The 16080-nt window shown below is 49.4% G+C and overlaps 1 protein-coding gene across 2 annotated transcripts in view; it reads left to right on the top strand.

Annotated features, from left to right (window-relative positions):
- CRYBG3 (crystallin beta-gamma domain containing 3) overlaps positions 1–16080 on the top strand; it is a 343220-nt gene that overhangs the window by 263695 nt on the left and 63445 nt on the right. For both annotated transcript variants that reach the window (XM_063956283.1, XM_063956282.1), the window contains 2 exons: positions 10653–10762; positions 12914–13040. In XM_063956283.1, coding sequence (XP_063812353.1) covers positions 10653–10762; positions 12914–13040 — 237 coding nt within the window. The remainder of the gene's footprint in view (positions 1–10652; positions 10763–12913; positions 13041–16080) is intronic.

Raw genomic sequence — 16080 nt, 5'->3', positions numbered from 1 at the left:
TTCCTGTATGTCCCGGCACTTTCTTATACTTAACATGTCTAAGACTGAGCTGATCATCTTCCCACCCTCCTGTATAACCTCATATGCCACAATTTAATTATCTATTGACAGCACTACCATTTCCTCTAGGCCCCAAATGCGCTGTTGAACTTTCATCAGCTTACACAGACCTGTCGTTTCCCTCTCAAGAATATTTCCATAATCAGACCATTTCTCTATCGTCCTAGTGGATGCTGGGGTTCCTGAAAGGACCATGGGGAATAGCGGCTCCGCAGGAGACAGGGCACAAAAGTAAAGCTTTCCGATCAGATTTTTGTGCCCGGCCGAGAAGGGTGCAATCTAGGTGGCTCTCCTAAAGAGCTGCTTAGAAAAGTTTAGCTTAGGTTTTTTATTTTACAGTGAGTCCTGCTGGCAACAGGATCACTGCAACGAGGGACTTAGGGGAGAAGAAGTGAACTCACCTGCGTGCAGGATGGATTGGCTTCTTGGCTACTGGACATCAGCTCCAGAGGGACGATCACAGGTACAGCCTGGATGGTCACCGGAGCCTTGCCGCCGGCCCCCTTGCAGATGCTGAAGTAAGAAGAGGTCCAGAATGGGCGGCAGAAGACTCCTCAGTCTTCTAAAGGTAGCGCACAGCACTGCAGCTGTGCGCCATTTTCCTCTCAGCACACTTCACACGGCAGTCACTGAGGGTGCAGGGCGCTGGGAGGGGGGCGCCCTGGGAGGCAAATGAATACCTATTTTGGCTAAAAATACCTCACATATAGCCTCCGGAGGCTATATGGAGATATTTAACCCCTGCCAGAATCCGTTAAGAGCGGGAGACGAGGCCGCCGAAAAAGGGGCGGGGCCTATCTCCTCAGCACACAGCGCCATTTTCCCTCACAGAAAGGCTGGAGGGAAGGCTCCCAGGCTCTCCCCTGCACTGCACTACAGAAACAGGGTTAAAACAGAGAGGGGGGGCACTAATTTGGCGTTAGAAATATATATAAAAAAGATGCTATAAGGGAAAACACTTATATAAGGTTGTCCCTATATAATTATAGCGTTTTTGGTGTGTGCTGGTAAACTCTCCCTCTGTCTCTCCAAAGGGCTAGTGGGTCCTGTCCTCTATCAGAGCATTCCATGTGTGTGTGCTGTGTGTCGGTACGTGTGTGTCGACATGTATGAGGACGATGTTGGTGAGGAGGCGGAGCAATTGCCTGTAATGGTGATGTCACTCTCTAGGGAGTCGACACCGGAATGGATGGCTTATTTAGGGAATTACGTGATAATGTCAACACGCTGCAAGGTCGGTTGACGACATGAGACGGCCGACAAACAATTAGTACCGGTCCGGACGTCTCAAAAACACCGTCAGGGGTTTTAAAACGCCCGTTTACTTTAGTCGGTCGACACAGACACAGACAGGGACACTGAATCCAGTGTCGACGGTGAATAAACAAACGTATTCCTTATTAGGGCCACACGTTAAAGGCAATGAAGGAGGTGTTACATATTTCTGATACTACAAGTACCACAAAAGAGGGTATTATGTGGGATGTGAAAAAACTACCGTAGTTTTTCCTGAATCAGATAAATTAAATAAAGTGTGTGATGATGCGTGGGTTCCCCCCGATAGAAAATTATGGGCGGTATACCCTTTCCCGCCAGAAGTTAGGGCGCGTTGGGAAACACCCCTTAGGGTGGATAAGGCGCTCACACGCTTATCAAAACAAGTGGCGGTACCGTCTATAGATAGGGCCGTCCTCAAGGACCAGCTGACAGGAGGCTGGAAAATATCATAAAAAGTATATACACACATACTGGTGTTATACTGCGACCAGCGATCGCCTCAGCCTGGATGTGCAGAGCTGGGGTGGCTTGGTCGGATTCCCTGACTAAAAATATTGATACCCTTGACAGGGACAGTATTTTATTGACTATAGAGCATTTAAAGGATGCATTTCTATATATGCGAGATGCACAGAGGGATATTTGCACTCTGGCATCAAGAGTAAATGCGATGTCCATATCTGCCAGAAGATGTTATGGACACGACAGTGGTCAGGTGATGCAGATTCCAAACGGCACAAAGGTGTATTGCCGTATAAAGGAAGAGGAGTTATTTGGGGTCGGTCCATCGGACCTGGTGGCCACGGCAACTGCTGGAAAATCCGCCGTTTTTACCCTAAGTCACATCTCTGCAGAAAAAGACACCATCTTTTCAGCCTCAGTCCTTTCGTCCCTATAAGATCATATCTGCCCAGGGATAGAGGAAAGGGAAGAAGACTGCAGCAGGCAGCCCATTCCCAGGAACAGAAGCGTTCCACCGCTTCTGACAAGTTCTCAGCATGGCGCTGAGACCGTACAGGACCCCTGGATCCTACAAGTAGTATCCCAGGGGTACAGATTGGAATGTCGAGACGGTTCCCCTTCGCAGGCTCCTGAAGTCTGCTTTACCAAGGTCTCCCTCCGACAAGGAGGCAGTATGGGAAAAAATTCACAAGCTGTATTCCCAGCAGGTGATAATTAAATTACCCCTCCTACTACAAGAAAAGGGGTATTATTCCACACTATATTGTGGTACTGAAGCCAGAAGGCTAGGTGAGACTTATTCTAAAAAAATTTTTGAACACTTACAAAGGTTCAAATCAAGATGGAGTCACTCAGAGCAGTGATAACGAACCAGGAAGAAGGGGACTATATAGTGTCCCGGGACATCAGGGATGCTTACCTCTATGTCCCAAATTTGCCCTTCTCACTAAGGGTACCTCAGGTTCGTGGTGCAGAACTGTCACTATCAGTTTCAGACGCTGCCGTTTGGATTGTCCACGGCACCCCGGGTCTTTACCAAGGTAATGGCCGAAATGATGATTCTTCTTCGAAGAAAAGGCGTCTTAATTATCCCTTACTTGGACGATCTCCTGATAAGGGCATAGTCCAGGGAACAGTTGGAGGTCGGAGTAGCACTATCTCGGATACTGCTACAACAGCACGGGTGGATTCTAAATATTCCAAAATCGCAGCTGATCCCGACGACACGTCTGCTGTGCCTAGGGATGATTCTGGACACAGTCCAGAAAAAGGTGTTTCTCCCGGAAGAGAAAGCCAGGGAGTTATCCGAGCTAGTCAGGAACCTCCTAAAAACAGTGCATCATTGCACAAGGGTCCTGGTAAAAATGGTGGCTTCCTACGAAGCAATTCCATTCGGCAGATTTCACGCAAGAACTTTTCAGTGGGATCTGCTGGACAAATGGTCCGGATCGCATCTTCAGATGCATCAGCGGATAACCCTATATCCAAGGACAAGGGTGTCTCTCCTGTGGTGGTTATAGAGTGCTCATCTTCTAGAGGGCCGCAGATTCGGCATTCAGGATTGGATGCTGGTGACCACGGAGCCCAGCCCGAGAGGCTGGGGAGCAGTCACACAAGGAAAAAATTTCCAGGGAGTGTGATCAAGTCTGGAGACTTTTCTCCACATAAATATACTGGAGCTAAGGGTAAATTTATAATGCTCTAAGCTTAGCAAGACCTCTGCTTCAAGGTCAGCCGGTATTGATCCAGTGGGAAAAACATCACGGCAGTCGCCCACGTAAACAGACAGGGCGACACAAGAAGCAGGAGGGCAATGGCAAAAACTGCAAGGACTTTTCGCTGGGCGGAAAATCATGTGATAGCACTGTCAGCAGTGTTTCATCCCGGGAATGGAAACTGGGAAGCAGACTTCCTCAGCAGGCACGACCTCCACCCGGGAGAGTGGAAACTTCATCGGGAAGTTTTTTCCACATGATTGTAAACCGTTGGGAAATACCAAAGGTGGACATGATGGCGTCCCGTCTGAACAAAAAAACGGGACAGGTATTGCGCCAGGTCAAGAGACCCTCAGGCAATAGCTGTGGACGTTCTGGTAACACCGTGGGTGTACCAGTCGGTGTATGTGTTCCCTCCTCTGCTTCTCATACCTAAGGTGCTGAGAATTATAAGACGTAGAGGAGTAAGAACTATACTCATGGCTCCGGATTGGCCAAGAAGGACTTGGTACCCGGAACTTCAAGAGATGCTTACAGAGGTCTTATGGCCTCTGCCGCTAAGAAGGGACTTGCTTCAGCAAGTACCATGTCTGTTCCAAGACTTACCGCAGCTGCGTTTGTCGGCATGGCGGTGGAAAGCCGGATCCTAAGGGAAAAAGGCATTCCGGAAGAGGTCATTCCTACCCTGGTCAAAGCCAGAAAGGAGGTGACCGCACAACATTATCACCACATGTGGCGAAAATATGTTGCGTGGTGTGAGGCCAGGAAGGCCCCACAAAGAAATTTCAACTCGGTCGTTTCCTGCATTTCCTGCAAACAGGAGTGTCTATGGGCCTCAAATTGGGGTCCATTAAGGTTCAAATTTCGGCCCTGTCGATTTTCTTCCAGAAAGAATTGGCTTCAGTTCCTGAAGTCCAGAAGTTTGTCAAGGGAGTATTGCATATACAACCCCCTTTTGTGCCTCCAGTGGCACTGTGGGATCTCAACGTAGTTCTGGGATTCCTCAAATCACATTGGTTTAAAACCAGTCAAATCTGTGGATTTGAAGCATCTCACATGAAAAGTGACCATGCTCTTGGCCCTGGCCTGGACCAGGCGAGTGTCAAATTGGTGGTTTTTTCTCAAAAAAGCCCATATCTGTTTGTCCATTCGGACAGGGCAGAGCTGCGGACTCGTCCCCAGTTCTCTCCCTAAGGTGGTGTCAGTGTTTCACCTGAACCAGCTTATTGTGGTGCCTTGCACCTACTAGGGACTTGGAGGACTCCAAGTTGCTAGATGTTGTCAGGGCCCTGAAAATATGTTCCAGGACGGCTGGAGTCAGGAAAACTGACTTGCTGTTATCCTGTATGCACCCAACAAACTGGGTGCTCTTGCTTCTAAGCAGACTATTGCTAGTTGGATGTGTAATACAATTCAGCTTGCACATTCTGTGGCAGGCCTGCCACAGCCAAAATATGTAAATGCCCATTCCACAAGGAAGGTGGGCTCATCTTGGGCGGCTGCCCGAGGGGTCTCGGCTTTACAACTTTGCCGAGCAGCTACTTGGTCAGGGGCAAACACGTTTGCTAAATTCTACAAATTTGATACCCTGGCTAAGGAGGACCTGGAGTTCTCTCATTCGGTGCTGCAGAGTCATCCGCACTCTCCCGCCCGTTTGGGAGCTTTGGTATAATCCCCATGGTCCTTTCAGGAACCCCAGCATCCACTAGGACGATAGAGAAAATAAGAATTTACTTACCGATAATTCTATTTCTCGGAGTCCGTAGTGGATGCTGGGCGCCCATCCCAAGTGCGGATTATCTGCAATACTTGTACATAGTTACAAAAATCGGGTTATTATTGTTGTGAGCCATCTTTTCAGAGGCTCCGCTGTTATCATACTGTTAACTGGGTTTAGATCACAAGTTGTACGGTGTGATTGGTGTGGCTGGTATGAGTCTTACCCGGGATTCAAAATTCCTCCCTTATTGTGTACGCTCGTCCGGGCACAGTACCTAACTGGCTTGGAGGAGGGTCATAGGGGGAGGAGCCAGTGCACACCACCTGATCGGAAAGCTTTACTTTTGTGCCCTGTCTCCTGCGGAGCCGCTATTCCCCATGGTCCTTTCAGGAACCCCAGCATCCACTACGGACTCCGAGAAATAGAATTATCGGTAAGTAAATTCTTATTTTCTCTCGCTGGATGCTACTAAAGACCATCATCCACTCACTAGTCATCTCCAGATTGGCCATCTCCTATCTGTCCTCCATGACTACCGCCTCTCTCCACTCCAATCTGTCCTCAATGCTGTGGCCCTGGTCATCTTCCTCTCCAAACGTACTAAGTCTACCTCCCCTCTCACTCAAGCCCTACATTGGCTCCCCTTCTGAATCCAAATCAAGATTCTCACACCCACTTACAAAGACCTCACCCACTGCTCTCCCATTTACATCTTTGACCTTATCTTCTATCACACTCCGGCCCTCTTCGCTCCACAAATGCATGCCTCCTCTCATTCCCACCTCCAAGATTATGCCCATGCTGCTCTCTGTCTCTGTAATACTCTCCCCATCCATATCAGAATCTCCACCTCTCTACAAAACTTCAAACGGGCTCTTCAGACCCACATTTTCATCAAGTCCAGCCATCTCTCATCCTAACCCTCTGTTCCACGCTGTCTACCCTATCTGTGCAACCCCTATCTGTCTGCCCCTCCCCTTTAGAATGTAATCTCTCATGAGCAGGGCCCTTTTTCTCATCTGCTTTTCCTTCTCTTACTTAGATTATTGTCTACTCCATACTCACTATGTAGGCACCTAACCTTCGGTTCTGCCACCCTGATGCTTATTTCAGTGTTTGGGTCGCTGATGCAGAAATGCTTATATAGCATGTACTTGTCCAACATTGTCTAGTACTGTAAGTCGCTGTTTTCTTGTTTTCTTCATTTACGTACTTTGTTGGGAGCTGCGGAGCCCTTGTGGCACCATATAAAGTATAATAATAATAATAATGAAATGGAGCCAATCAATTCCCATGAAACTGGTAGCATCGCTGAGGCATGAGAGTGCCATAATTATTCTCTCAGCAACAAAATGGCTGCCTCCCCAGAGTGTAGATAATAACTGCACTCCAACTGAACCAGTAGCCTTGTAGCTGTTTTGTTATGAAACTCTGCAAAAAATAAAAAGACCCCCTATGACATTTACAATTAGCTATCTTAAATTTATCATATTTTTCTTACTGCGCACGACAAGCTCTTCTCTCCTTCAGGAAACACTCCTGATCCTACTGTATCTATCAAAGCTGGATGACGTAACAACAAAACCAACTGAAAAACGTGCAATAATCTCCTATATAATAGCCCTGTGATTCTGTGCCTGGGTTTCTAACGCTGGGCGTGGCTAGGAGCTCTCATTGGGTTAGTGGCAGGTCTATCACACCCAGCCCACAGCTGATTGGCCGAGAAACGCCCTCCCACACAGGTTACATCCAATGGGAGGCTCTGCCCTTTGGCTGCTGTGTTTTCACAGAGCAGGATTAGCAGTGGGACTGATGGAGCTGCAGCTCCAGCCCCACACCCCAAAATAGTCCCACTGCATCTGCAGCAACATACCCTCCAACAATGTACACATAAACATTGATACACATTCGAAAAAGGGGCGTGGTCACGGGTACAGGCGCGTGGCCATGCCCCTTTTCCTATACTTTCAATGGAAGCTTGGAGAGTCAACAATCGGTACAGACCATAAAAAAAAGGGAATGTACCTGGCAAAAAGGTCCAGCTGGAGGGTATGCCACTGCATCTGCAGCAAGTCTCTGTGCTGTAGATAGGGGAAAAAAACATCCTTTTACTGCAGCGTCCTATGGGAGTCATTCCAAGTTGATCGCTAGCTGCATTCGCTCGCTGTGCAGCGATCAGGTAAAAATTTGGCACTTCTGCGCATGCGTATGCAGCGCAATGCGCACGTGCGGCGTACTATTACAACGAGCGATGTAGTTTTACACAGGGTCTAGCGATGATGCTTTTCAGTCGCATAGGCAGCCGCACAGTGATTGACAGAAAGAGGGCGTTTCTGGGTGTCAACTAACCATTTTCAGGGAGTGTTCGGAAAAACGCAGGCGTGGCTGGCCGAACGCAGGGTGTGTTTATGAACTGAATGGTCTGAAGTGATCGCAAGTGCCGAGTAGGTCTGAAGCTGCTCTGAAACTGCACAAAAATTTTTTGAACCCGCTCTCCTATCCCTTCGTTCCCACTTCTGCTAAGCTAAAATACACTCCCACTGGGCGGCGGCATGGCATTTGCACGGCTGCTAAAAACTGCTAGCGAGCGATCAACTCTGAATGACCACCAATGTCTTGCTGCCAGTCCACCTGCCCCCTCCGGCATCAACAATCCCCACTCCCTAGCCGCGCCGCAGGTGGAACAAAAGCTGCTGCGGCCACCGGCATAGATGTGTATGAAAGCAGCGCAGCGGAAGACTTTCATAGCCCTCCCTGCGCCGCATACTCTCTGAGCCCTGGAGCCTGTTCTGCGTGTGATGTCACAGAAGTGCCTCCCCGCCACAGCCACGCCAAGATCTCCAGAGGCCCTGACTCCGCAACACAGCACCTGCCCTGCCGGCCTGGAAGCCCCGAGATGGTTCATGTAGCGGATAGAGAGGGTGATATCGCGGAGGGTAATGTATGGACGCTGAATTAATGTAAAAGGTGACAGTGCTGTGCACTGCAGTGGGTGTGCAGTCTGGCCCGGTGCTAGAGTGTTCGGCGCTCCCCTGCAAACTATAAATTTGCACCCTCGCATACTTTACAAACGCACAGCGTACATAATGACCCCTGTAGTAGAGACACTTACACATGTAATGCCCCCTGTACCAGAGACACTTACACATGTAACGCCCCCTGTACCAGTGACGCTTACACATGTCACGCCCTCCTTTACCAGTGACGCTTACACATGTCACGCCCCCCGTGTACCAGTGACGCTTACACAAGTAACACCCCCTGTAGCAGTGACAATTACACACGTAAGCCCCCCTGTAGCAGTGACTCTTACACACGTAACGCCCCCTGTACCAGTAACGCTTACACACGTAACTCCCCCTGTACCAGTGACGCTTACACACGTAACGCCCCCTGTACCAGTGACGCTTACACACGTAATGCCCCCTCTCCCAGTACCGTTTACACACATAACGCCCTCTGTACCAGTGCCGCTTACACACATAACGCCCCCTGTACCAGTGACGCTTACACAAGTAACACCCCCTGTACCAGTGACGCTTACACACGTAATGCCCCCTCTCCCAGTACCGTTTACACACATAACGCCCTCTGTACCAGTGCCGCTTACACACGTAATGCCCCCTGTACCAGTGCCTCTTACACACATAATGCCCCTTGTAGCAGTGCTGCTTACACACGTAACGCCCCCTGTACCAGTGCCGCTTACACACGTAACGCCCCCTGTACCAGTGACGCTCACACACGTAACGCCCCCTGTACCAGTGACGCTTACACACATAACGCCCCTTGTAGCAGTGCTGCTTACACACGTAACGCCCCCTGTACCAGTGCCGCTTACACACGTAACGCCCCCTGTATCAGTAACACACACATTATGCAACAGTCACACACACACACGACACATATATACAAACACACACACATACATACTGTACATACATTACACACATACACAGTCACACATATATACAGTATACACAGACACTGTATATACACACACACTCACTCTCTTTCCAGACACTTATCTAATGAAGTCTGGCTGGCCGAAGCTGTAGCAGCTCATCCTCCTGCTGCAGCATTGTCCCGTGTAGCTCCGCCCCTTACTCCCATCTAGCCCCACCCACTTTGGCTCCCTCCCGGCCACTGAATGTCACACAGGGGAGGGGAGGGGGGAGAGGAGGTTTTGTGCTGCCGGCGCCGAGGGGGAGAAAAGGTTTTGTGCTTCCAGCGCCTCTGCATGTGTGACAGCAGCCGGCAGCAGCAGCAGGGATAGCAGCAGCAGCTCAGCACAGGGATGTAGAGCAGGGAGAACGCCTCTCCTTCCTGCCGCCTCCCTGCACTGCATCCCTTTGCTGAGCGGCTAGCGCCGGGCCTGTGTGTAGTGTCAGTGACACTGCACAGCACTCTCACCTTTTACATTGATTCAGCCAGTCACACAGTTCTGCCAGCCAGTCACTATTGTTAGCACCAGTCTCCCAACGTGCCGCATTATAGGGAAGTAGATGCACTACATAAACTACTGCTCCCAGCAGCCCTTAGCACCGAAGCATTCCGCCCCTTAGGGCTGCTGGGAGCTGTAGTTTATTGCGTACATCTTCTTCCCTGTAATGCAGCATATTGAGACACCGGCGCAAACAATAGTGACTGGCTGCTGTGCGAGTCTCTGGGAGAGCCACTGCCAAAGGGAGGACAGCAGCTTAGCTGCTGACAGGAGGAGAAGCAGGAGAAGCATTACCCGCCCCTCCCCCACTCAAAGTACCTCCGGGCCCCATCTGCGGCACCCCCACACACTCCCTCCAGCGCCGCGATAGCTCTGGATCCCCTCCCCCACCCGAAGCGACCCCGTACCTCCCGTCGCACCACCGCATCCACCCCTCCCCCACCTGGGGCAACCCCGCAACTGCTCCTCCTCCACCTGCAGCAGCTCTGGACCTCCACCCGCGGCACCCACGCACCCTCCCCCACCTGCGGCACCACCGCAACCGCCCCTCCCGTGGCACCCCAGGATCCCATCCGCCTCTTCCCCGCACCCCCTACTCCCTCAACCACGTTACAAGGGGCTTCCACCCCTTAACCATTGCACGCCCTTTGCCCGTGCAATATTTAACCACTCACACAATTAGGATTGGATGTAATACTCCATATAATAAAAATATTGCACGCCACAAGGGTGTGCAAGGGTTAAGGGGGCGTAGCCCCTTACGACGGTGTGAAGAGCGCCCGTAGGGCGCGATTAATTACCTAGTACAATAATAATAAGTAATGCAGATTCATTAGAATTAGACATCACTGTAGTTAGTGCGTCAGGCCATGGTAGGTCTGCTGTTTTTCTATGTAGCCAGTAGTTACATGGTTCTAATGTCCAGTAATGGTGCTAGTCATAAGTTTATACTTTCCCTCTCTTTTTGTTGTAGATTAAGGCATATAAAAGCTGCAATTTTCAGGGGGAGTCTGTGGATTTCTCGCAGGAAGTATGTGACTTTCCCTCATTCATGCCCAGGTCTTTCAAGGTCTTAAGAGGATGGTAAGATATATATTGACTAGTGAATGTTATGATATTTGTGTTGTGCTTTGTAAAATAAAATTTAGAGGGAACTGTTCTGAAATATAGGGTTTCTCAGTTGCTGGACCCCTATCAATGTGCTTATTAGAGGCATAGGCTATATTAAGTTTCATCTCCATCCATTTTTTGCATTTGTAGGTGTTTCTTTTTATTATTTAAAGCTGCACCACTATCTAAGGAAATGCTTTTCATCAGGTACTCCTTATATGGAAGCAGAGAGGGGTGATTAAGTGGAAGACCCAATAAGCTGCAGTCACTCGCAGTCCACCCAAAGTGTTTGTACAGAAGTGTAGAAGCTCCAAGAAGAGCAGATACTTGGATCCAGTTTGGGGGAGGGGGCGTGTTAGGAAGATATTTTCCTAGGTGGTAATGAACCTTTATAGAAATAAGACTTCTGCTGTATAAAGGGCTAATTATCACCATATCAGCAATGGCGTAGCTACCATAGGTGCAGGGAGTGCAGCTGCTATGGGGCCCAGAGCTGAGAGGGGCCTACTTTTCCTGTCAATGTTATATGTGTTATATACTTTTTTCACCATTGGATGGTACATAGGGGCCCTTACAAACTTTTTCCTTGGAGCCTGCATTATATCTACTTATGCCCCAGGACCTGCTCATTGTAGTGTGTTATAAAATTAGCTGGAAGGCATTATAATGTGGCATAATATGAACTGGGGACATTGTATATCATAATGTGAATTGAGGGCACTATGGGGGTAATTCCAAGTTGATCGCAGCAGGAATTCTGTTAGCAACCGGGCAAAACCATGTGCACTGCAGGGGAGGCAGATATAACATGTGCAGAGAGAGTTAGATTTGGGTGTGGTGTGTTCAATCTGCAATCTAATTTGCAGTGTAAAAATAAAGCAGACAGTATTTACCCTGCACAGAAATAAAATAACCCACCCAAAGCTAACTCTTTCTGCACATGTTATATCTGCCTCCCCTGCAGTGCACATGGTTTTGCCCAACTGCTAAAAAATTTCCTGCTGCGATCAACTTGGAATTACCCCCTATGTTCCATAATGTGTACTGGCAGCCCTTTAATGTGACATAATGTGAACTAGGCCACTACTATGGTTCAGAAAATGACCTAGGTCACTATTATGGGGCATAACATTAAGAAATTCTGAGAGGTGTCTCTGTAGATGCATTGGCACAGGGGCCCCTTCAAAATGTTGCTATGGGGCCCACAAAGTTCTGTCCCTCCATATCGGTGGTTGGACGTCTCATATTTCTGATACAGAGGCCCATTATCATGAGTGAGACTAGGAAAGAGAGTGCAGCGAGTTGCTAAGCCCAGACTTATGTCTCATATGATGAAGGTTACTTCCATCCTGTGTGGCTAGCAGCTGTACAAACAACATTAATATTCCCACCGTAAAGCAGCAGAAGCTATAACAGTGCATTTTACACATCACATAATAGTTTTAAGTAAATGCTGTATGATGGTGACATTCTTTACCATTGTGTAAACACACCTCCCAACTTTTTTAATCACTGATTTGGTATGCAGTGTACATGGCGGCAAGCACATATAAGATGGTATGGCCACTTCTGGAGCTTCCCTTACCTCCTTCCTTCCCCCAAGGTCTCCAGCACATTGCTTCATGTCCCAGTGGCTGGGGCTAGTAGCACCTGTTCCCCCCTGCTCTGCTTTTCCGTATAACGCCGATCTGGAAGTGATTCCAAATAAAAGTGCAGAACCCAGGAAATGCGTGTCCTTTTGTAGGAAGATAAACGATGAGTCGTCCTGCCAAGCCGGCACACCACAATAAATGTAGCTACTCCCCCACTTGTATACCGGTATCATGTTTGCATGAGGCTACAGAGAACACAATGATGGTAGGAGTATCTCTGATCCAGCCAAGTCCTCCAAACATCAGTTGCTAAATTGTGCGACCCCCATGCCGCCACCTTGACCTGCAGATCCCTGTGCATCCCCATAAAAGGGGTACATTTATTGGTTATAATGATCACACTGTTTTGTCATGTTAGGTTAACGTGTATCTTACATGTAGTTTCCTTTCCCTGTCCTCACCAAACCTGTTCAGTCAGACCTCTGTACAGTAATAATGACAATGTCTTTTGGCAATGGGTTGTGTTTTCCAGCTGGCTGCTGCAGTACCAGGCAGACTCATGTGATAATCTGTGTGTGCTAGAAGAGGGGCACTTCCCAGACTTGGCATCATGTGGGATCCCCGTCGCTGAGATCACATACATCCAGCCCATAGATTATGTAAGACATCTGTGTGCATCTGGTCTGTGCTTACTGTGCAAAGTGTAATAACAATAATATAATCATCCTCACCTGTGTTTGTAGCCGGTCAGTGCCTTACAGATTTTGTGCTGGTTATTTCTTTAAAATAGTTTGCAAAATTAAAAGTTTAGGCCCATACACATTAGACGATGTCGCTCTGTGAGCGACGTCGTCTAGTGTTTCCCCTCCCGGGCCGGGCGGTCGGCGGCCGCCTGTACACACTGAGCGATATGATCGCTCATATCGCTCAGTGACGTCACGCCTCCGCCGGCCGTGCATGCAGCTCCTGGACGACAGTCCAGATAGAGCATGCATGCACTGCCGACAGCGACAATCATTGCCGACCCGCGGGTCGTCGCTGGCGGCATACACACTTGCCGATAAAATGAGCAACGTCGCTCAAGGAGGGGGAAAATGAGCGACGTCGGCAAGTGTGTATGGGCCTTTACTGAAACAAACAGGTGTTTAGGAAATAAGAGATTTCTCTAACGTCCTAGTGGATGCTGGGAACTCCGAAAGGACCATGGGGAATAGCGGCTCCGCAGGAGACTGGGCACAACTAAAAGAAAGCTTTTAGACTACCTGGTGTGCACTGGCTCCTCCCACTATGACCCTCCTCCAAGCCTCAGTTAGATTTCTGTGCCCGGCCGAGCTGGATGCACACTAGGGGCTCTCCTGAGCTCCTAGAAAGAAAGTATATTTTAGTTTTTTTATTTTACAGTGAGACCTGCTGGCAACAGGCTCACTGCAACGAGGGACTAAGGGGAGAAGAAGCGAACCTACCTGCTTGCAGCTAGCTTGGGCTTCTTAGGCTACTGGACACCATTAGCTCCAGAGGGATCGACCGCATGGAACTGGCCTTGGTGTTCGTTCCCGGAGCCGCGCCTCCGTCCCCCTTACAGAGCCAGAAGCAAGAAGAAGTCCGGAAAATCGGCGGCATGAAGACTCCTGTCTTCACCAAGGTAGCGCACAGCACTGCAGCTGTGCGCCATTGCTCCTCATACACACTTCACACTCCGGTCACTGAGGGTGCAGGGCGCTGGGGGGGGGGCGCCCTGAGCAGCAATAAAAACACCTTGGCTGGCAAAACAATCACAATATATAGCCCCAGAGGCTATATATGTGATAATTACCCCTGCCAGAATCCTTAAAAAAGCGGGAGAAAAGTCTGCAAAAAAGGGGCGGAGCTATCTCCCTCAGCACACTGGCGCCATTTTTCCCTCACAGCTCCGCTGGAAGGAAGCTCCCTGGCTCTCCCCTGCAGTCTACACTACAGAAAGGGTAAAAAAGAGAGGGGGGGCACTAAATTTAGGCGCAGTAAATATTATAGCAGCTATAGGGGACATAATTCAGTTAGTCCCTGCATTATATAGCGCTCTGGTGTGTGCTGACATACTCTCTCTCTGTCTCCCCAAAGGGCTTCTGTGGGGTCCTGTCCTCTGTTAGAGCATTCCCGGTGTGTGTGCGGTGTGTCGGTACGGCTGTGTCGACATGTTTGATGAGGAAAATGATGTGGAGACGGAGCAGATACCTATAGAAGTGATGTCACCCCCTGCGGGGCAGACACCTGAGTGGATGGTTTTATGGAAGGAATTACGTGCAAGTGTCGACTCCTTACACAAAACATTTGACGACATGCCAAATGCGGGACAGCCGGCTTCTCAGCTCGTGCCTGCCCAGGTGTCTCAAAGGCCATCAGGGGCTCTAAAACGCCCGCTACCTCAGATGGCAGACGCAGATGTCGACACGGATACTGATACCAGTGTCAACGACGATGAGTCTAATCTAATGTCCACTAGGGCCATTCGTTGCATGATTGAGGCAATGAAAGAGGTGTTACACATTTCGGATATAAACCCAGGTACCACTAAAAAGGGTATTATGTACCCGTAGTTTTTCCCCCATCTGAAGAATTAAATGAAGTGTGTGAAGAAGCGTGGGCTTTCCCCGATAAAAGATTGGTAATCTCTAAAAAGTTACTAATGGCATTCCTTTTCCCGCCAGAGGATAGGGCACGTTGGGAAACACCTCCTAGGGTGGATAAAGCGCTCACACGTTTGTCTAAAAAGGTGGCACTTCCGTCTCCGGATACGGCCGCCCTGAAGGAGCCTGCGGATAGAAAGCAGGAGGCGATCCTGAAGTCTGTATATACACACTCAGGCATTATACTTAGACCAGCTATTGCATCAGCATGGATGTGCAGTGCTGCCGCTGCATGGTCAGATTCCCTGTCAGAAAATATTGACACCCTAGACAGGGACACTATTCTGCTAACCATAGAGCATATAAAAGACTCAGTCTTATACATGAGAGATGCACAGAGGGAGATCTGCCGGCTGGCATCTAAAATAAGTGCATTGTCCATTTCTGCTAGGAGAGGCTTATGGACTCGGCAGTGGACAGGGGATGCAGATTCCAAAAGGCACATGGAAGTTTTGCCTTATAAGGGTGAGGAGTTATTCGGGGATGGTCTCTCGGACCTAGTTTCCACAGCAACAGCTGGGAAGTCAGCATTTTTACCCCATGTTCCCTCACAGCCTAAGAAAGCGCCGTTTTATCAGGTACAGTCCTTTCGGACCCAGAAAAACAGGCGAGGAAAAGGCGGGTCTTTTCTGTCCAGAGGCAGAGGTAGGGGAAAAAGGCTGCAACAAACAGCAGGTTCCCAGGAGCAAAAGTCCTCCCCCGCTTCTTCCAAGTCCGCCGCATGACGGTGTGGCTCCACAGGCGGAGCCAGGTACGGTGGGGGGGCGCCTCAAAAATTTCAGCGATCAGTGGGCTCGCTCACAGGTGGATCCCTGGATCTTTCAAGTAGTATCTCAGGGGTACAAGTTGGAATTCGAGGCGTCACCCCCCCGCCGTTTCCTCAAATCTGCCTTGCCAACAACTCCCTCGGGCAGGGAGGCTGTGCTAGAGGCAATTCACAAGCTGTATTCCCAGCAGGTGATAGTCAAGGTGCCCCTACTTCAACAAGGACGGGGTTACTATTCCACACTGTTTGTGATACCGAAACCGGACGGTT

The sequence above is a fragment of the Pseudophryne corroboree genome, chromosome 2 (genome assembly GCF_028390025.1).
Source record: "Pseudophryne corroboree isolate aPseCor3 chromosome 2, aPseCor3.hap2, whole genome shotgun sequence".
Classification (NCBI taxonomy): domain Eukaryota; kingdom Metazoa; phylum Chordata; class Amphibia; order Anura; family Myobatrachidae; genus Pseudophryne; species Pseudophryne corroboree.
The sequence above is the reverse complement of the archived record's forward strand: the minus strand, read 5'-3'. Positions and strand labels throughout refer to the sequence as shown.